The sequence below is a fragment of the Astatotilapia calliptera genome, chromosome 10 (assembly GCF_964374335.1).
Source record: "Astatotilapia calliptera chromosome 10, fAstCal68.1, whole genome shotgun sequence".
Classification (NCBI taxonomy): domain Eukaryota; kingdom Metazoa; phylum Chordata; class Actinopteri; order Cichliformes; family Cichlidae; genus Astatotilapia; species Astatotilapia calliptera.
Window position 1 is genome coordinate 21368743 of NC_137431.1, and position 22134 is coordinate 21390876.

Below are 22134 nucleotides of genomic sequence, written 5' to 3' on the forward strand. Positions count from 1 at the left end.
GGAAAAAATACAGTTTGATCTTTTCTTCATATCGTAATACAAAATATATAGTTTATGACAGTGGTTCTCAACCTATGGGGCAGGTCGCAGTCGTGGGGCAGGGAGACACACCAGGTGGTTGCTGGTGAAACTAAGCTGAATAAATGTATTTTTTTAGGAAAAATAAAAATGCTGATGCTTTTACACAGACTTTCAATTAAGTCAAGTCCGACTTGGATCCTTTTAATTGTTAATGATTGATGGAAACGGTGGGCTGTAAAGTCATTTTACTCTGCAGGCTTCTGAGGTTTGAGAGCTACTGGTTTATAATAATAAGCAGCCATTATTAAATAGAGGCAGAGTGATGTGGGGATTTTTAAGACTGATACCGATATTTAGTGATTCAATAATCCAATATATCGACTGATACTTTTTTCTTTATTCAGACAAAAAAAACCCAGAGATTTCTCAGCATTTGTTATCTGTAGTTATTTATGAGTCCTCACTAAGATAATATGACAATTTCTCCCTTCTCTCCTTTACTTTCAAGCCCAGTGGTATATTGGTCAGGTTCAAATATTTATAAGATAAAGAAAAAAATCTGTCAAACTGTAAAAAATACATATATATATAAATATATACACACTGAAGTAGGCTTGAAAGTTATCACTCTTGTTTTTTTATGGTCTTAAATGAAATCTACAAACATTTAATGCAGTTTTATGTTCTCTTTGGCAGCATGGTCCATTTACCAAGTGAAACTGATAATTACTATTGTTCGTCAGGATGAGAACAAAACTGAGATCTACACAGCCAGAGACATCGCACACCAATGGGTAAAACAAACAAAAACTAAAAAAAAAATGTTTATTCATCTATTTTTAAATTCTTGAAAAACTGTTATAAGAATAATTATTTTTATTACCTCTACCAATGAGTTCATGTCATTTATTCCATTTTTTAAAATATATATTCTGAAGAGAAATTCACAGACTCAATCCAGATATTGTTTTGGATCCAGGAATTTTGTGCGTGCTGTGGCGGGAATTTGTGTAGGGTCAGACTTCTCGTCATTTATTTCTCTGAAAAATTCCAGACCCTGCTGCTTTGGACTTCATTATACTGTGCAGGCTTTACTTTACATTTATTCAGCAGCAGTAAATCTCAGCGGCTATAACACTGCCTTCTGCTCTTTGTTGTTCCTGCAGCTCAGACAGGAGCTGCCGAGCGACATCTATTTACACATAGTATCTGTGTTTGAACTATCCAGGTAGGAGATGATTTACATTTGCAATAAAATTCATTTGAATCTCACTGTGTGTCACACAATTAAATCTTGTTTTATAGTACATGTCAGAGGGGAGGAACAAATGGGCCATAAGGTTACTGAGTTTCTTTGATTTTCTTATTTTCAGATCCAATACAGAAGACCTCGTAAAAACACCATATGAAGACCAGCTGGTAAGAACATCAGAGCTCAACTGATGCATCAGGTTGATGTATGTATGAGGGGATGTTATCTTAATGCAAATATAGCTGTGTCTGTTTGGCCAGTAGGACAGTAGGAGTGTAAGACCTGGACAGCATCTTTATCAGCATCTTGTTTCATACGTATTAAATGTTCTTCTATTCTTCAGATGCGGTTCAGTCCCTCCAGTGTCAACAGGTAATATGGTAGAGAGTTACAGTTCCCAGAATATTGTGTGATTTCTATCTGACTTTTTTTTTTTTTTTAATGTACAGACATGTTTCTTTCATTTGTATATAAAACAAAACAAAAAATTTTTGTAATCTGGGAAAAACATTCATCTTAATAGAAAAAAACCTTGGTTGGGCTTTAACTTTGGTTAAAGAGCCCAAAATAATCGAAATACCTGAAAAGCATTGTTGTAGAAGAGAATAAGAACGTGGTATCTAAAGCATGACTTTGTGTCTTCCTTGTAGTTTTCGCTGCAACGTATATGTGAATGTCATCCCTGCTGTGGATGTGGCAGATGTGCAGTCTCTAATAGCCACGAGGCTTAAAAATCCCTACAACGACCCCAGTGGTTTGTTACAGCTGTGGGCTGATGCAGAAAACATACACACCACACCTGTCGGTAGGAAACAATTCTCAACAGAAACTGATAATAGTTAATAAAAACTAATTATAGTTCTTATTCGTACATAATAACCAAAAAACTTTATATTTTTTATAATCTCATTTGGCTTTCATAACAGTTTCTTCCTGGTCTTGCCTTGTTTTTTTAAATTTGGTATTTTTCAAAAGTCTCTTTTGTTGCAAATAGTTTTTAATAGTTTTCTTTCCAGAAACTTGCTTTGGATGAAACGTTTGTGTGATCTTTATTTGAATCCAATAAATCCCAAGTTTTCCATTAGTTTCAGTATTTCAGATTCTGTTTTCTTGGTCGAATAATCTCTGCAAAGCTTTGCAGTAGCTTTAGGTCATTACCTTGGTATATGCACCAACAAGCAATCAGTTTAAGTTTGCAAGTTTTTAATGTTCTCCAGCTTTTCTGCAGACACAGAGGAGGAATATCAAACTGAATTCACATTTATATTCCCAAATTTTAATTGACAAACTGGACTTTCTTGAGTGCATAACGCTCAATCACAAAAATTAATTTATCTAATTAGTAATGAAATAAATGAAATTTTAAGGGTGTTTTTATATTTATTTCCATTTTTATATATTTATCTATATTTTAACATGAACAAATATCATTTTGATTGAAGCGTTTGTGCATACATTTGGACTAACCGTTACAGAAACAACATTTTTGTAATAACAAATATTGTTCATTTAAAGTAGACGTGGCATAAACTGTTCATTGTGTGTTGGTCTAACCAATTAATAAGCACTGTACGTGTGCGGTCTTGTGAAGTATTTGCAGAAAAACTCATTGTGGGTCTCTGACATGCATCTTCCAGATGGTTTCTTAGTTGAAACCAGCAGCTCCAGTACGATGACACAGCCTTCTCCGGTGACAAATATTACCTCTACAACCACAATACCATCCTCCACACCCTTTTCTACCACCGAATTTAGACCCCCAACCACAAGCATCATCACAAGTACAAGTTCTACTACCGTAGCCACGCCCATGACCATTGCCACAAACCCTGAAAATGTCTCCGGTCAGTTTCACAACTGCATGTACGGTTCATCTGACATCATAAATTACTTGGTGAAAACTTTCTGATCTGTCTCAATTTCCTTTGCAGAACTGTATTTTCAGGTTAAGGTGAACGTGTCCATAACAGGCGGCTGTGACTCAGAACAGATCCTTAGGTCCTGGGTAAGTCTTACAGAACACCCAAGCTCTTATTTTAAGATACAGGAAACTATTTTTCCTTCACCTGGTTAAATATAGGGGTGTAAAATCCTGACAGCAGAAGTAATGCAGTAAAAATGAATGCTAACTTCCTCTTCACAGCTCAACAATAGCCTACCAAACAACTTGATGACAGTGCTTGAATTTCAGCTGGTCCCCAAAGCTCAAAGGTAGAGTACCACACATCAACTCACCCAGTTCCAGAAATATGTCACATTCTGATGAACGCAAAGGTCTTTCAATTTGAACAACTTAAGTTACTGATCTCACTTCCAGAAATCATCCTAAGCTGCAGTCAGAATACCCTACCAGAGTAAGTAAGCATAAAAAATATGTCAGTGACTTCTTAAACCAAAAGGCTGTTTCTCCCCTGAAAGCTTCATCTTCATCCTTTTTACTCTTTCCCAGGTATTAGCAGACACAGTTTCAAGGTAAGCTTTGTGTGTCTCCGTACAATTTTATTTAGAACTGATTACAATAAACAAAAAATTTGAAATTCTGCCTGGAGGAGGAGGAAACTGGCTGCTACGTTGTTCATTTTTATTTGCCTTTACGCAGATAATATTAAAAAAGTATAACATCATGATGTTATATTTGCTATGTACATGAGCGCATTGTCATTCTGCAAACCATATTTAGCTCTGTTACTTCCAGAAGAGAGAGCTGTATTTTCCAGGTCCAAGTCATGATGCAGTCAGACATACATGAAATCGAAGAGAAGATACGAAACATACTGCTGACACCTTATAATCAGGGGTCCATCTCCATACTCACTGAGGACATAGAGATAAGCCAGATATGTGAGTTTAAAAAAAAAAGGGGGGGGGACCCAGCCCTGAAAATCTTCTCATTTTGATCTCTTTCTCAAACATCTCACTGTTCCAGTGTCGTTTAAGTGCAATGCAGAAATGCGCCAAACCCTGAAAGGCCTGTTTGTGTGGCCTGAAACTTCAGGAGGAGAAACTGCCAATCAAACGTGCCCAAAGAACCCGGACCACCACGCCACTCGACACTGGTGAGAGCTCGGACTGTTAATCATTTTTCATTTGTAGTCCAAGTGAAACATCTCACAAAATATGTGATTAAATGGCAACAGGTCAGTGACATGGTTGAGTTTAAAAGCAGCATAGTGTGAAAGACTGCTGGGCAACTCGCTGCAATGAATCTGTGGGTTTCGTCATCTATGTAGGTGACTTTTTTAAAAGCTTAGAATTATCAGGGCTGCTGGATTTGTCTACTCAACAATATAAACCTTTACTAGTGAAAAAACATTAAAAAAATTACTGGGCTTCATCCTCTTGATGCCCTGGATATTTGCAGCTAAAGTAATGGAAATCAATCCAGCAGTAAAGATTTATTAGACCAACACTGCTAAAGTACACATGCTCTGACATTTGTCCTCATGTTTACAGTTGAAGTGTGCTGTGTGTTTTATGTATTTGGCTGGCTGATAAATTTAACACATGGATACGTCTGAGTATTAATCACATCCGTTGGTATACATTTATATGGCTTTACTGCTGTTCTAAAGACTGCGTGTTGACTCAGTGTCACAACACTCAGTGATGGCTCTGCTGTAAATGCATTAATCAAGACCTCAGTGTGACTAATGAGAGGTTAAATGATCGGTAATTCTCAGAATCAAAATGGCTCACAGCTGTGTGAGGTCTCACATAATGTCACCAATCCATCCAATTAACCTCATTTCTGTTGTTGGGTAGTTAGCCGATGCCATTTATTTTCCAGTAAGAGTGCGGCTAGCAAATGTTGATATGCAACATGCTGAGGTGGCAGTATAACCAGATGATGAAAATTTTAAAAAAAGGTTAAAGGTTTTACTCTCTGCAGATTTTTTTATGCATTCTCCCTCTGTCCACCTTCTGTTTGACAGTAAAGGCAAGCTCAATACCCATTGGATGGCTCCAGAGCTGGAAGACTGTGGTCCAGTGGTGGAGACCATCCCTGACCTGTACCATGTCAGTGTAACTGCCGGTCAGTCACAGACTTTTTTCCCAGCTCTAAAATTACCCAAACATCTGTATTTCCAACATAAACCCTGTTACATATTAGACATGTGCTGTGTTACAAGTTAGAATGGGATAAAAATGCCTGTTTCACAAGTTGTGCCATTTAACTTCCAGATAGTGCTCAGGATGTGGTAGATATGATTGAAGTCTTACTGAGTAACCACTCCACACTCAACTATGACGAACTGACGATAGTCCTCAACAAGCTGCAGGACATCATTAACGTCAGTGTGGTCACACCAGAGCTGGGCCAAGCTCTTCTCAACATTATTTCAAACATACTGAAATCTGAGAGCAACCTGGTGCCTTTTACTAACAAGTAAGGAATGAATGCAGAACGAGAAATAAACTTTTCCAACAATCTGATGTGGGGACACTAAAATCTTCTGTTTTCTCTCCAGCATCCTGAATATTACAGAAGCAATGGGAGACAGGATAGTGGGTTATGAGGGTTCCTCCACCCTGGTCGCTCCAGCCATCGGCATCGCAGTGGTGGATGTAGTTCCTGGAGAGTTTAACAGTTTAATGATTGGAGTGGCGTCTGATGCTACTGGCAAAAAACCCGAGGTCGGCAAAATTTCTCTGTAAATTTTCTTCCTCATTCTGTTGCTCGCTTCGAACTTCAGCAGGTCTACTCGACTATGTCTACAAGGCTGCTGCCATGTGATTGGCTGATTTAATATTTTGTCATTTGCCCCATCTCTCTCCCCTCGCTCCATCTCAGCAGCTTGCTTCCTCTTCCTGAGCCTGGTTCTGCTGGAGGTCTCTTCCTGTTAAAAGGGAGTTTTTCCTTCCCAATGTTGCCAAGTGCTTGTTCATAGGGCAGTCCTGTGCTTGTTGGGGTTCCTCTCTAATATTGTAGGGTCTTTATGTTATAATATAAAGTGCCTACAGGCCACTGTTGTTGTCAACTGGAACTATATAAATAAAACTGAATGTCTGCATTAAGAAGCAGGTGAACAGGTGTTACAAAAGGTTTCCACATGTGGAATAAAACATGCTACTTTGAACCAATAAATGTAGGCTTTTCTACAGTCATTGCTTTGAACAGTGCTGTTTGCAGCAGCTTGAAACTGACACTAAACATTGTCTTTCTTGGCGATATTTAAGCAAACATACAGATGAGTCTGTACTTACCGCATTAATGCTGCTCAAATTGTCTGCAGTGCATCTCAGAAATCAACGGTGCTGTTAGCTGAAACATGTTGCCTGAGCTTTAAAAAGAATTAAGAAAATTTGTCTTTATAGATTTTTATCAACAGGTATCCCCTCAACAGCACACTGGCTTTCATCTCCCTCCCATCTGCCCTGCAGCACTGCTTCCCCCAACAAGCCCCAAATCAGACCCGACCGAGAATCCAGTTTCAGTTCTACGCCATCGCGTCGCTCTTTAAGGTGGTATTTTCTATGAAGCCACTTCTTTGTGAAGAATTGCTCCTAGATGCTTATTAGTGAAACATGTTATTCATATGTACTGTGTTTTAACTTCAGGGGAGACAAATAGATCAGACCCTCAACACTTTTGTGGTGGCAGCCAGTGTGACCAACGCCAGCTGTCCAATCAAAGACCTGGAAGAAGATATTGAAGTCACACTCCAACATCTTATACCAAACACAGTAGGAGAGGTTGTTCTATCAATATACACTGCGTGTAATGAAAGCACCTTTAATCAATGAATGCATTAATGTTTCTTTTGTCTCTGATTAAGCCTTACAAGCAGGTCGAGTGTGTGTACTGGAACTTCAATAAAAACAGTACGTCCTGATCTCAGTCCTATTCTTCCAAATCAAATCAACTCTGGAAGAAGCGGGCCACATTAAACATTACTCTTCTCATGCAGATGGACAAGGAGACTGGGACAATTATGGATGTCGGAAATACAACAGCAGCCCTTACTACACAACCTGCCTGTGTGATCATCTCACACACTTTGGAGTTCTTCTGGTACAAACTACTACTTTAATATTGTTTTTCTGTTTCCTAAAAAGCACATTTTGGCAGAGCACTTTAAAGTTTTGGTAACAGCAGCAACAATACACACACTACTAATTATGTTTTTCTTTTTCTTGTATCAAACTGAATTGCAGTGGTGTCAATATGCTTTGACCAGGCTTAACCAGCAGAGGGCACTAAAGGAATAATATTTAAAAATAAACTACTGCAAAGAAAAGTTTGAAACAGTTCATTATGTTCGAGTAACTCCCGACAACATATACTGTAATGGGATTGCTGTTTTGCAACAATTGCACCATTATTAATAATAATAAATATGAGAAATGCCTCCTGGGCTATTCAGTACCAAGAACGCCAAAATTAAATGAATAAATTCATCATTAAATAATTAAACGTGTCTGTAATTAATTAAAAATTGAAATAAATACATAACGTATTGAATCTATAATTAATTTCTAATACATTTTATTTAAAAAGATTTACTTATTTCGCTAATTATTCCATGGTTTCTGTGGTGCAGACCAGTGTCCCTTATTCATTACTCTGTGGCTTTCAGCCTACAGAGTAATGAATGCCTACCGAAGAGGATTTTTTTAACCACTTTAAATTATTTGATTAACAAGTTGTTTCCTTTACATAAATTAATGTCAGATTTTTTCCCCTATATAATTAAACACAATAAAAATACATAAAACCCCATTCCTATACTTTATCACTGAGCTATGATGAAACTAATTTTACTATAAGTGCTAGAGATAGTAAAAGTGTTTCAGTGTAGTAGTGGTTAGACAGATGCTGGGCTTTATGCAAGTTTACATAAAGTAAACTTGCATATGGGAACAGTTAGGAACAGGATCAGCCAAGAGCTAATAATGCACACTGGAAAATACAGCCCTGTAACCAAACGTCTCCATGTCTCCAGGATGTCGCCAGGACTCAGTTGGACCCTGCTAATGAGCAGATCCTGACCATTATCACCTATCTTGGTTGTGGAGTCTCGTCACTCTTCTTGGGAATTACCGTTCTCACGTACACGGCTTTCGAGTAAGCGTTTTCTGCTTACATGCAGCACAGATCTGTGGGTGCTACTACAGGCCTGTCAACACCAATTCAAATGTATGAGGAAAACTATTGTTTTAAGTGAGGCACACATTGTTTTCAGTGTTAGAAAACAGCAAAGGATATGCTGAAGTTTCACTGTCATGGTGGTATTTTAATGCATGCATTTCTCAGGTTTGTTGAGTTTACTTCACTGCTAAAGGTTTTTCTGTACGTGTATCTACATGTAGCACAAAAGTATCTCGACTTTCTCCACGATGTCTATATCTCTCTTAGAAAGCTTCGTAGAGACTACCCCTCTCAGATTCTCATCAACCTCTCTCTGGCCCTGCTGGGCTTGAATCTGGTGTTTCTGGTCAACTCCTGGCTGTCCTCCTGGGGTCTGTACCCTCTCTGCGTGGCTGTGGCCTCCACCCTGCACTACTTCCTGCTTGCATCATTCACCTGGATGGGATTAGAGGCCGTTAACATGTACTTTGCCCTTGTTAAAGTATTCAACGCCTACGTGCCCTCTTATATGCTCAAGTTTTGTTTTCTGGGATGGGGTGAGTCACATTTTTGCATGACTGAATTTTAGTTAATGGCAACACAGAAAACATTATTACTTATATGGTGTGATGACAGCTCATAAAAATCTCTAATGGGACGCATTATGCTCATTTCCAGGTCCATCTCTAGATCGTTAGACTCTAGCAGAGATGCTCTGCATGAGTCATGGTTCCAAAATAATCTTTATCATATACTGGGCCCCAGTGCAGAGTATTAAACCATTTTGCTCCTCTCCCTTTAGGTCACCTTCTGATTGGCTGCACCTCACAAAATCAAAATTTAAACAGCAGATGGAGGGAACTGGGCCATATTAATGATTTCCCCTCTTTCTGAAATCATAAAGAGAATAAACTGCCTGACAAGGAGCTTTTTGAGCAGTGTGACACCTAAAGTATAGCCTCACAGCGATTACTTAAGAGTTTGGGTATTTTTAATATGATCATCAACAATTCTAAAAGTGCATTACATTAGACAGCTATTTTTATATAACAAAAAGGGTTAATTTTAAAAGCAATTATATTTTCTGTTTGTTTTTCTGAGGGTATGACATTGTAAGTACATACATACTTGTATGTATTTGAAATCTCCATCCAGGGCTTCCTCTGGTGATTTGCATCCTGGTGCTCATCGTGAACAAAGAGGCCTACGGCAGTCACATCTACACAGACACTTCTTCTTCTACCTTACAGCTGCTGGACAACTCTGATAACTTGTGAGTTTTGGATTCATCTTTTATTCATTTTTCATATCTTGATACATACTTGATGATCTGAAGAGAGTTGAAGGTTTCATTCAGCTTTCACATAGAATCTCTCTCTATATCTAAAGAATCTATATCTATCTCTTAGCTGGAAAAAAATGAATATCACAACATATTTTCTCCAATTACAAAAGCAAATCCATGATGTAAAACCACAAATCTTCAAAAATAGATAAAACCATTTCCTTCACATTTTATTTTCAGCCAGATCAAGCTGATCTGATGTCATATTGGAAGTCATGTAACATGGTATTACACTCTCGGGCTATCCAAACACATGATTCAAGAATGATAAGTCAGTAAGATGTTTTCATTAGTTGCAGAAGGTTCAAATACGACCACACTGATTGTAGCAGTCCCTCGGACCAAGGAAGAAATAGAGAGAGCCTCGACGGGTGCAGTAATTTTTACTTTGAGATTCATTCAGAATCTAACAGTGCTGAGGTGCACCAATGCACCGTGAAAACTAAACAGAAACACAAAATACATTTTCTTAGACGCTTATTACAAATATGAACTCAAATAATGCAGAAAATACAACAAAATATCAGTTAAGCAAACAAATACAACTTAAAACATGTACCTCGCTCCGCATTCCAAGGGCTGCAAATTGTTAATTTTGCTAGAGTCCGGTATCACGCTGCTTCACGCTTCATTGAGAGCTGCCTACCCGGACATGTGCGCCACAAAACCCGGTCTGAGCTGGAAGTGCAGCTTGCCGCTAACTAAACAACAGAGCCCTCTACTGGACACTACGCGTAGCTGTTCAGGCTTAGATCAATAAACAAAACTGGACATTTACACTCCCACCAAATCATGTATAACAAACAACATTCTTTACATGATTTCCAGCTTTAACATATGGACATTACTACAAGAACGAACACAATTTCAAATACATCATCAATAAACTTTCGCAAAATACGCCTGATGTGAAAGTATTGATTGAAACATCAATTAGTTATTTTCTAATAGAACTACAAGCTTTTGAACAGGTCGCTCAACTACGTGAGGTTTGTGTGCTGTTCTCTGCTTCTTTATTAAGCCTCGATCGCCAACTTGAAGCTTGACTCTGCGGACCAAACCGTCATCTTCTTCTGGTGCTTCAACCACTCGAGCCAGTTGCCACTGATTTCTGGGAAGCATGTCTTCTTTGATAATGACTATGTCATTGACTTTAAGATTTCGACGTGGTAGGTGCCATTTCTGTCTCATAGATATGTTCAGAAGGTACTCTCTTTTCCATCTACTCCAAAACTGCTCAGTGAGATACTGGACTCTGCGCCAACGTTTCCTTGCATATAAGTCCTCTTTCACAAACTTTCCTGGTGGAGGCAGTGCAACCTTTGATTTCATCAATATGAGGTGATTTGGAGTTAGAGGTTCAGGAGATTTAGGATCATTGATTCCATCGACGCTCAGTGGTCGACCATTAACTATAAACATCGCCTCATAGAATAGAGTTCTTAGAGAGCTGTCATCCAGCCTGCCTTGGCATTGAGCAATGGTGGCATTGAGAACATTGCGGATGGTTCGAATCTGTCGTTCCCACACACCTCCGGCATGGCTAGCAGATGGGGCATTGAAGACGAACTCACACTGTTTATTGGCAAGGAATGCTTCTAAGGCATCCATGTCACATTGTTTAAGAGACTCTCTTAGCTCATTTTTGGCTCCAATAAAGTTTGTACCCTGGTCACTGTACAACTTACAAACAGCTCCTCTTAAGCTGATGAAACATCTCAGAGCGTTGATGAAAGAGTCAGTAGAAAGATCCTCAAGCATCTCAATGTGGACTGCACGTGAGGAAAGACACGTAAAGAGGAGTCCGTATCTTTTATGCTCTTTGCGACCTTGTTTTGTGACAAATGGTCCGAAACAGTCCATTCCACAATACATGAAAGGATCTGAGATTTCAACTCGTTCCTTTGGAAGTTCAGACATGCGTTGTTCTTCTGGTGAACGTCTTAGTTTTCGACATTGAACACATTTACTTATTAGTTTTGCAACTTCCTTGCTCCCACCAATCACCCAAAATCCGTTCGATCTGATTTCCATGAGAGTTTGGCTTCTACCTTGATGACAAATCTGTGCATGAAAATGAGCAATGATCAACTTTGTAATGTGATGGTCTTTCGGGAGGATGATGGGGTGCTTAAGTCCCTGACAGAGTGTTGACTTCTTCAGTCTTCCTCCAACACGGAGAAGTCCTTGATCTAGTACTGGATCTACTCTAAACAGGGGACTTGAACTCGGAAGGTTATCTCCCACCTTCAACACTTCCATCTCTTGAGAAAAGGCCTGCTGCTGAAGGAGCTTTATTACTGTGTCAGCAGCTGTTTTCCGTTCATCTACTGTTACAAAGTTTCCATACTGGGCTTTGTTGGATCTCAATCTTTTTATCCTTGCAACCACTTTAAGGAGCATTGACCAGCTTGAAAACCTTGACAAACGGCTGAGGATATTGTCTTGTTCACTTGTTTGAGTTGTGAGAGCTTTGACTGCTTTGACTTCTGGATCCCCTACTAACAACACAGCTGAGGGGCTGGGTGCATATGAAATGTCATGTTCCCACAGAAACTTTGGACCAGACAACCAACATGTTGACATGATTTCTGATGCACTGAGCCCTCTAGAGGCGTAATCTGCAGGATTCTGAGCTGTGTCAATGTAGTGCCACTGTCTGGGATCTGTAGTTTGCCTAATTAACTGAACACGGTTGGCAACGAAGACGTGGAACCGTCGTGCCTCATTGTTAATATAAGCTAAGACTACTTGGGAGTCAGTCCAAAAGAACTCTTCATTAATGCACATCTGAAGCTCTGCTTTTAGCATGCTGCTCATTCTAGCTGATGTGACTGCGGCTGAGAGTTCTAATCGCGGGATACTTGTGACCTTGGTAGGTGCGACTCTTGCCTTAGCCATAACAAGACTACAGTGGACCTTCTCGTTGCTGAGGTACCTAATATAGGAGCATGCACCATATCCTAAATCACTAGCATCACAAAAGTGGTGCAGTTCCACCTTTACAATGTCTGTTAGTTCTGGTGGGTGGTAACATCTAGGCACTGCAACCGATTTTAGTCTTTCCAACCCATCTTTCCAGTCCTCCCACCGTGAGCGTAAGTTGTCAGGAAGGGGGTCATCCCATTCAATGCCTCTGCGACACAGTTCCTGTAGGATACCTTTGCCTCTTAAGGTGAAGGGAGCTACGAACCCTAGTGGGTCGTACAGGGATGAGATCACTGACAGTATGCTCCGGCGAGTAGGAGGTTGGTCCTTAGTGTTTATTTTGAAACTGAAAGTGTCATTTTTGATTGACCACTGGATGCCGAGCACATGGCCTTCAGCTGTTGTGTCAGGTTTGAAATCGAGCGGTTCTGTGGTGTCTGCTCTGTCTGAGGGTTCCAGCTGGGAAAGCGCATCACTTTGGTTTGAGTTGAACTTGTGCAGATGTAGACCGCCAAGTCTACAAAGTGCTTGTGTTTCGGTGATGAGTTCTTGTGCCTCTTTAACTGATGGGACACTAGTTAGACCATCGTCTACATAAAAGTTCTGTTCAACAAACTCTGAGGCCTTAGGATAGTCTGCTCTGTACTGTTGTGCCAAATATTTCAGGCCGAAATTAGCACATCCAGGGGATGAACTGGCACCGAATAGATGTACAGCCATTCTGTATTCTCTGGGTTCTTTGTCTAATTGTCCATCCTGCCACCACAGAAATCTCAGATAGTTGCGCATGTCTGGACAAACAGAGAACTGGTGGAACATTCTCTCGATATCACAGATTATGGCTACATTTTCCTTTCTGAAACGACAGAGTACCCCCACCAATGAGTTGATCATATCTGGACCTGTGAGAAGAGTGTCGTTTAATGAGACACCGAGAAATTTTGCTGAACAGTCAAAGACGACTCTTAGCTTGGCTGGTTTTTTCGGGTGATATACCCCATGGTGTGGGATGTACCATGCAGTCTTGCCTTCAGACAAAGGGGGGGCTAATTCTGCATCACCACTGCTGATAATGTCTCTCATAAAGGAACAGTAATGTTCATGATACTGTTTATCAGCCTTTAGCTTTTTCTTCAGGTGTTGCAGTCGGACTGTGGCTAGCTTCTTATTGTTGGGAAGCGCTGGTGGATCATTGCCCTTGAAGGGAAGCGGCATCTCATAGTGCCCATCTGGTCTTTGTTTTATTGTATCACTGAGGATTTGTATGAAGCGAACATCATCCTGTGATACATACTTATCCTCATAGTTTCTCTCATTAAAGTCAGTCTCTAGGACTTTGAGTACATCTGTGGCTGATGGTATGGGCATTTCTTTGACTGTGATCCTGTGCACGTAACTCTGGTTACCTTCTCTGTCTAGGTGAGGATTACCAGAACCAATAATACTCCATCCTAGTAGGGTTCTTTGTGCGAAAGGTTCGTTTATTTTGCCTGTGACGATCTCTAGGGGGGCTAGTGCTGATGGGCAGTCATAACCAATCAATAGACCTACTTCACAGTTCTGTAATGGCTGTAACTTGTTAGCTAAGCCTTCAAGGTGTGGCCACTGAAGTGCCGTTTCCTTGGTAGGGATATGAGACTTGTCAACTGGGATAAAGTCACGAGAGTAGATGTGTTCTATTGGGACACGAGTCTCAGAATCAAACCCACGCACCTGTAAGTTGTTGGCAAGTTTACTTGCAACGACTGTGTCGACGGAAGTCATGGTGCTAAGCTTTAACTGCACTGGTTGGGCGTCTACATTTAGTTCTAAGGCCAAATCCTCTAAAATAAAGGATGAGTCACTCTGGGTATCAAGCAGGGCATATGTAAGTATTTCTTTCTCAGGCTCAGATGCAACTGACACAAATACTGGTACTATGCTGGATGTGGAAGATAGTTTCCTTGTTAGTACATGAGTCATAACATTATGCACTTCCTTGTTTGCACCTTCATCTGGGGATTTAGAATCCTCAGTTTTCCTTTCTTTAGGTTCATTCACTCTTTCTGTGTGTAGACAGGTGGGGTGACGCCGACCACACTTACTACAGGAGTGACGTCCTCTGCATTCTTTGGTTACATGACCCCTTCTCAAACACCCGAAGCAGAGACGATTTTCTTGAATGAAAACTTTCTTGTCATCACTAGTTTTCGCTGCAAAAGCAGGACACTTAGCTATGCCGTGCGATTCTTCTTTGCAAAACAAACATGGGGGTTTAGGTCTAGAAGTAGATACTGGGATTGGTGGAGACTTTGGTTGGATGGTAGTACTGAGTGCCTTCGCTCTTTTAACGTGCCGCTCTTCTGATGCCCTTTCGTTTATTAGGAATGGTGAGGCAACAGGATTGCAAACTACTGTAGCTTCATTTTGTATGAACTTTGTAAAGCGAGCGAAGTTGGGGTAGTCTTGGCTTTTGTCTAGCTCCTCCACCACAATGCGGCTCCATCTCTGCACTATCCACTCAGGCAGTTTTCTTAGAAGCTTGTGATTTTCCTCACAATCATTAAGGATCTCTAGGCCTTTGACTTGAGGGATAGCCTCTGCACAGCTTTGGAGAAAATCTGCAAACTCCCTCAGTGCTTTAGGATCATTGGCAGCTATTCTAGGCCATTTTGTGAGTTTAGCCCTAAAGGCTCTTTGAATAACAAATGGGCTGCCATACCTTTCCTCTAAAACGCTCCAAATGCCTGCGTATGCCTGCTCACTGTTGCGGAAAAAATATCCCTCTACTGCCTTTCGTGCTTCACCTGCAAGATAGCTCTTTAGATACAACATTTTCTCACACACAGGTAAAGGTTTGTCACCAATTAGTGCCATAAAGGATACCTTCCAATCCATAAACTTTAGGGGGTCGCCACTAAAGATGGTGGGCTCAGGTACAGGAAGCCTGTTTAGGGTAAGAGAGCTGGCGAGGGCTTGAACTAAGCTAAGTTCTTCACGTTCTGGAGTAGTATTGTGAGGTCTAAATGTTGGTGCTTGTGGATTTAAAGAGAGCCGTGGTGCGATGTTGGGGAGATTTGCGGAATTTTCTAAGTTGTAGCAGGACACTTGATCATGGCTTTCAATGTCATTTTGAGCGCTAAGGGCTCTTACTCGTGCAGCTGCTACTTTCACTTCGCTGTCTGCCTTTAACTGTTGAAGTTTAGTCTTTTCCTCCTCCAACTTTGCCTTTGTTTCCACTTCCTTTATTTTCCACTCATTTTCCATTTGGCTGATCTTGGTTTCCTGTGCCAATATTTCTTGTGTGGCCTTTGCTTGTTCCACTTTGGCTGCAAGTTCAGCTTCTGCTTCCACCTCACGACTGCCAGTAGAATCTGCCTTTGAGCGTGCAACTGAACCCTCTGGGAACGACGTTTCAGTTTTTGTATCACCAAACACAGAACCATAGTCCCTTTTGTTTAACATCACTCGTACTCTTTCCTTTTCAAGGCGATCGTTAAAGAGCTGATCGATATTTTCCTGTCGTTTAGCAACAACTTCACAAATGTCAGTTGTAAGCACTGCACAAGCATCCATTCGCTTAACAATGTCGGGCGTCATGGATTGGCTGCGGCGAATGGGTTCATAATGCTGTTGTACTACAGCGTGCTTGTCTCTTATGTCATGACTGGCATTGTTTAGCTCTTCAGGTGAGCAGAAAGTTTTCAGCTTTGTTCTGATTTCTTTAGCTGCCTTCTTCCAAGTGTCATAAGCTTTGTTAAATGCCTTCTCATTTTTCTTTGCCTCATATTCCTGCATTTCTTTTCCCTTTTCAGTTAAATGCCTTTCACGATTGCTGGATCTTACTCCTTGTTGCTCTGAGTCGTCGGCTTCTTCAGCAGCGTTCAACATTTTGTTACTGTAATGTGTATGTTGCTCTATGCGATAACGTCTGGACTTAAACTTACGTGAGTGTTACTTTTGGAAACAATGCTCACATCAGACGTTTACATCACATAAATAAACAGATTAGCACCCACATATTAGACAAAATGTAACTGTAAATACCGCTGATATACGTTACTTTCAAGAAGAATAAACCCATACAATTTAAAGATTGTAATTACTCAGTGCAATGCAGTATACCTTTAACCACAAAAATATTTAAGGCAAGTAACTCTGAATTAGTGTGCAGACATTTTAACTTTGTTATCAGCAAAGTCCTTAATGGGCATAATACCTGCACCTTCGTAAAGTAACCATCAGAGTTCAAAGGGGAGGTAGGCGACGAAGCAAAGATGATCTTGACTGGTGTAGAAATATCTCACAGCTGACACACGGACCCACCTCGTGGCACGGGCTGCACTCATCTGGCATGGGAGCTAGCAAGTAGCCTTCACTCAGCGATCGAGTTTTCACTGTAGCAGTCCCTCGGACCAAGGAAGAAATAGAGAGAGCCTCGACGGGTGCAGTAATTTTTACTTTGAGATTCATTCAGAATCTAACAGTGCTGAGGTGCACCAATGCACCGTGAAAACTAAACAGAAACACAAAATACATTTTCTTAGACGCTTATTACAAATATGAACTCAAATAATGCAGAAAATACAACAAAATATCAGTTAAGCAAACAAATACAACTTAAAACATGTACCTCGCTCCGCATTCCAAGGGCTGCAAATTGTTAATTTTGCTAGAGTCCGGTATCACGCTGCTTCACGCTTCATTGAGAGCTGCCTACCCGGACATGTGCGCCACAAAACCCGGTCTGAGCTGGAAGTGCAGCTTGCCGCTAACTAAACAACAGAGCCCTCTACTGGACACTACGCGTAGCTGTTCAGGCTTAGATCAATAAACAAAACTGGACATTTACACTGATCATTCATCGTGTTCACTGATCTCGTCTACTAATGCCTCGTCTGTCTTTTTCCTGTTTGTCACCCTCCCAGCTGCTGGCTCCAGGACGATGTGACATTTTATGTGTCTGTGGTTGCCTACGCTGTGTTCATCTTTCTCTTCAACACCGGGGTAAATCATTTCACATTTCATTAAAGATTTTACTTGTCAGATTGTTATGTGTTCTCCTTATTCCTTTTAAATTCAACATTTTTCATTTGTTTCTATATCAGGATTTAACAGGCAACGTTTTTGATAATCAGTACAGACTGGATAACTTGTCTTCAGAAACATTTTTTGTGGCACAAATTCAACAAGTTGCTGGAAAGATTCCTGAAACATTTTGGTATCCATTGACATGGCAGCATCACACAATTGCTGCAGATTTGTCAGCTGCGTGTCCATGATGTCAATCTTACGTTTTACCTAATCTGGTGATCACTGAGGCCTGGTGACTGTGAAGGCCATCTAAGAACCATAAATTCACTGCCATGTTTAAGGAACCAGTTTGAAATTTTCAGAAATTTTTGACATGGTGAATTATCCTGCTGCAGCAACCATGAGAAGATGGGTACGCTGTGATCAAAGAGGAATGGAGATGGTGAGAAATAATGCTCAAGCAACTTGTGGCCTTTGAATGATGCTCAGATGGTACGAAGTGGCCCAAAGTGTGCCTAGAAAATATTCCCAACACCCTTACACCACCAGCAGCCTGAACTGTTGATATAACGCAGGATGGATCCATGCTTTAATGTTGTTTATACCAAATTATGATAATCAGAACTGATCATCAGAAATCTTCATTCTGATGCTCAGCCTGAATTTCCGCAGGTTGCCTTGACCATGTCTACATACCTAAATGCACTGAGCTGCTGCCATGTGATTGGCTGACTAGACATTTGCATTAATGAGCAGCTGAACAGTTTTATCTAACAAAGTGGCTGGTGGAGTTAGAAAAAAACCCCCTTCATATTAGACACATTCTTTATTACTGTGTAAATTTGCTTTTGACCCTTTTACCATGTGCCTGTAATCCAACCACTCTGAGGCTTCTTTTCAATCTCCTCTTAGGTTTTTGTGGTGGTTCTAATCCAGATTCGACGTATGCGAGCCAACAGCCCGGCGGGGACCAGGAGTGGAGTCATGCAGGACTTGAAAGGAGTTGCCAGTCTAACCTTGTTACTGGGGCTAACATGGACTCTTGGCTTCTTTGGCTGGGGGCCAGGCAGAATAGTTCTGCTGTATCTGTTCTCTGGACTCAACAGCCTGCAAGGTTGTCCTTTTGTACAGAGGCAGTTAATGAAAGCTCGATAACGTCCAGATAGAATTTTATTTTAAGTTTGAAAGTCATCAAGCTTATTTTTACCATATAAGTAACTGTTTAGCCTCAATCTGTTGAGGTTTTTTTGAATACTTAACGTCTCGGTCAGCCAAGTGTGTCTTTATTAGCTGACATGAACATCTGGCTGTGTTAGTTCTTCTTTTCAGTCAGTCAAAACAATTTTGAGAAGTAAGGATAGTGTAATATGCCAAAGATCAAACATTATAAACATGCACGGACTTGTAAAAAGATGGTGCTTTACTTTTAAGAAGACTACCTTTTGGGTGTTGTTGTGGATTTATTTATTGTGTGAAATTTTGCTAACCACGTGTGCAGTTTTCCACAACAACCCGCTTTGCAACCGGAGTTCAAAAGAAGCTCGGATGAGGAAAAAAAAAAAAAAAAAGATGAAAAGGAAGATTTCAAACAGCCAAATGATGCAACCATATCACAACAGCTTTCACCTCTACTGATCTCTCTTATAATACTTTCTTTTGTATGAGTGAAGCAACCACCGCTGTTTACTTCTCTATATGAAATTATTCCAGAGAAAATTAGAAATACCTGCGCGAGGAACAAAGAGCTTCAAACCCAGATCTTATCTAATCTTGAGCTCACGACCTTTTCTTACTTTTCTATTTGCTGCAGGACTTTTCATATTCTTCTTCCACTGTTTAATGAAGGAGAATGTCAGGAAACAGTGGAGGATTCACCTCTGCTTTGGCCGTTTTCGACTTGAGGAGCACTCTGGTATGAGACCCACACGTAACACAGTGTGACCTCATCAATTCAGTTCAGTTACTTTTATGGCAACCTTTTTGTCGAGGCTCATAAAGTAGTACTGAAATTAGTACATGATACTGATACTATGCAAAGACTCGATCACACTCAATCTAACAAATCTGTTTGTTTTGTTTGGTGCTGTTAAAAGTTCAACTTATGGGGTAACTTGCAATGAAAGCAAAGCAGCAAACTCTACTTTGGGCTTCACTTATATTACTTGTCTGCCACTGTTGTCCAGAATGGAGCAACTCTGCTTCGATTGGAGCTCAGGCAAAGCCCAAAACAAATCCTCCGGGAGCAATAAGACCATCAGTCGGCTCAACTAAGTCCTCCTCCACAGATAGCACGTCAGCTTCCTCCAACTACAGCCAGCGAGATTCATCCTGCAAGAGACCAGATCTGGGTGAGAAAACTAGGCACCACACGTCCTGACTAAACTCATAACTATGATTCGGTCAAGACATTTCAGTACACTTATCATGAGCAAGATAAATTAAGTACATGATGACATTTCAGCGAGACGTTCATTCTTCGGTGGACTTTCCTCTGTTGACATTAAACTTCCTTGGTTCTAATCTGTTATAAGACATTTAAGCTTACAATTAAAAGTTACAGTTCATCCTGTTTAGATTCAGGCTCCTTAAAGTAAAACGATGATCACCGATCACCGTTGCATTCAGCTGCCAAAATTCACACTGAAGGTCACTGCTTACATTAATGAGACTGCACTGACGTTAAGTAATTACCAGGCTTTGTAATTAAGCTGGTTTAGACAGAAGTAAAAGGACATGTCTGTTATTCCTTAAAAAGGTTTCCGTCAACCATCTGACAGCTCAGTTTCAGTTTAAACTCCCAGGTATACATTCTTCTCACACACACAGGTTTTTCACACCTCTGAATTGCTCACAGATGTTTAATTATCTTGTAGGCCTTTTTATGAATTCGTTGGCGCTTCCTCAACCTCAGAGAAGCCCTTTGGGTCCGGGAGGTCCGCCTTCCTGCAGAGGGGTGAGCCCAACACCTGGCTGGAGGAATCACGTGCTTCACTAGCAAGAATAAAGAAGAGCGCAACACATTGACTACCACTAAAGATTTGTCTTAGTGTTTTTAGCCATGTAACATGAAACTGATCAGAAATTTTGCAAATATTTATTATTAAATAAATCAATAATGTCAACTGATTCAATGTTTAGCAACTACCACTAATACAGCACTGCTTCAACCTAATGCAGTTTTATCGTGTTTAATTATTGTAGCGATTTGTGTGTCTGCAGCATCAAACTGTGTGAATGACATGTTGTGTTTTTTTAAATTCTGAAACTTTCCAGAGTGGACATATTTTACAAAATGAAAGTTATTCCATGAGGATAAGCGTAAAAAAACAACAAAAAGGAAAAAAAATAACCAAGACCCACAGTCAAGTTTCCACAGTCCCTTTCTTAACCAGCACGATACGGTACTTGCGGGTAACATTTAATGAGGCTGCCTGCTGATGATCTGTTACTCAGTCTAAGGACTGTGATGCTCTTCTGCTCTTGATCAGTTGAGTACTGGTGCCTCTTTTTTTCCCTCCTTTGTGTTGTTCTGAGAATAAAGGCGAGCACAGCGTCGTACAAAATCTTTAGTTATTCGGCACTTTCCCACATTGACTAAATTATTAGAACCGTAACGGAGATATGCTTCAGAAAAAAAGTTTGTTTATTTGAGACTATAACCCAACCCAAAGGCTGATACTGTACACACATAACAAGCCAGATAAATCAATGTTTTAACCAGCATAACCAATTTCTGCTGAGCAAATTATTTTTCTAATGATCGTTTTAAATGATATACATGTAGGTAACCCAGAATGTCACTGGACCACAGAAACAAAGTGTATTTAGTTATTCCATTAAAATCCTCAATAATTTAGAATAAATAAATGTCATTCAGAATTCTTCTCTGCTTAAATGTTATTTTAGATTAAAAAACATAAAACAAATATGCTTTTATTTCAGAATCAGGTCAACTGGAAAGTGATCCCAAAGTTTTAAGCAGCTGTTATATACCACAACTACACACAGTCTAAGCATAGTGTACTTTAATTCAGGATAACCACAGATGCAATCCATGCGATGTCAGACCAAATTAAACTGCAAGCATCGCTGCAGCTTCATTAGATATTGTTTTTCATGCAATTCTATTGTTTTTGTTTTTGCTAAATATTGTAAAAGAGCCTATAATTATGGAGACACGAGCAGTTGCATCAGTTCCAAGGAGGAGTTGGTTGCCAAGCAACTGGTGAGTAGAGCCATGGTGACAATGAACCGTGGTACCACACAGTTTGTGTAAGAAAAAAAAAAAGTATTAAATTTAAGATGACAGAAGTCTCACTGTGTTCATCTTTATCCTAATTTCTTTTGCCAGAAACTGTTCTCAAACCAAACAACTCCACAACCATCCCTCAATCAGCTCACAGACGGAAAGATCACCACACTTTATTTTTTCGTGGCTGCGAGTGCCATTTTGCTTGTGTAAATTCTGACACCTTTGTTCTGATCAACATATGATGTTTCTGAATA

General features: G+C 40.2%; 1 protein-coding gene and 1 long non-coding RNA gene across 2 annotated transcripts; one reads left to right on the top strand and one right to left on the bottom strand.

Moving 5' to 3' along the window:
- The first annotated feature begins 334 nt into the window (after window positions 1-334).
- On the top strand, window positions 335-20791 carry adgrg4b (adhesion G protein-coupled receptor G4b). The gene is made up of 27 exons (XM_080307694.1): window positions 335-815; window positions 1188-1249; window positions 1395-1440; window positions 1617-1645; window positions 1924-2078; window positions 2911-3117; window positions 3205-3278; window positions 3417-3484; window positions 3591-3627; window positions 3723-3745; window positions 3954-4114; window positions 4200-4329; window positions 5206-5306; window positions 5456-5660; window positions 5743-5908; window positions 6590-6736; window positions 6833-6958; window positions 7051-7096; window positions 7183-7286; window positions 8218-8339; window positions 8631-8899; window positions 9498-9615; window positions 17523-17601; window positions 18541-18742; window positions 19439-19540; window positions 19812-19976; window positions 20502-20791. The coding sequence occupies exons 1-27, from the start codon at window positions 702-704 to the stop codon at window positions 20621-20623; spliced, it is 3180 nt and encodes a 1059-aa protein (XP_080163820.1). The 5' UTR covers window positions 335-701; the 3' UTR covers window positions 20624-20791.
- LOC113025790 (uncharacterized) lies at window positions 10055-17451 on the bottom strand. The gene is made up of 2 exons (XR_013911743.1): window positions 17228-17451; window positions 10055-17110 (listed from the first exon to the last, which is right to left on the bottom strand). It is a non-coding gene; the product is annotated as an uncharacterized LOC113025790 (long non-coding RNA).
- Window positions 20792-22134: the final 1343 nt, after the last annotated feature.

What these genes read in the sequence shown, in the direction of transcription:
- adgrg4b (XM_080307694.1), top strand. Translation starts at nt 702, where the DNA reads ATGTTCTCTTTGGCAGCATGGTCCATTTACCAAGTGAAACTGATAATT. An exon ending in GAGACATCGCACACCAATGG is followed by an intron (nt 816 to 1,187) that starts GTAAAACAAACA and finishes TTGTTCCTGCAG; the next exon opens with CTCAGACAGGAGCTGCCGAG. An exon ending in CTCACGTACACGGCTTTCGA is followed by an intron (nt 8,340 to 8,630) that starts GTAAGCGTTTTC and finishes TATCTCTCTTAG; the next exon opens with AAAGCTTCGTAGAGACTACC.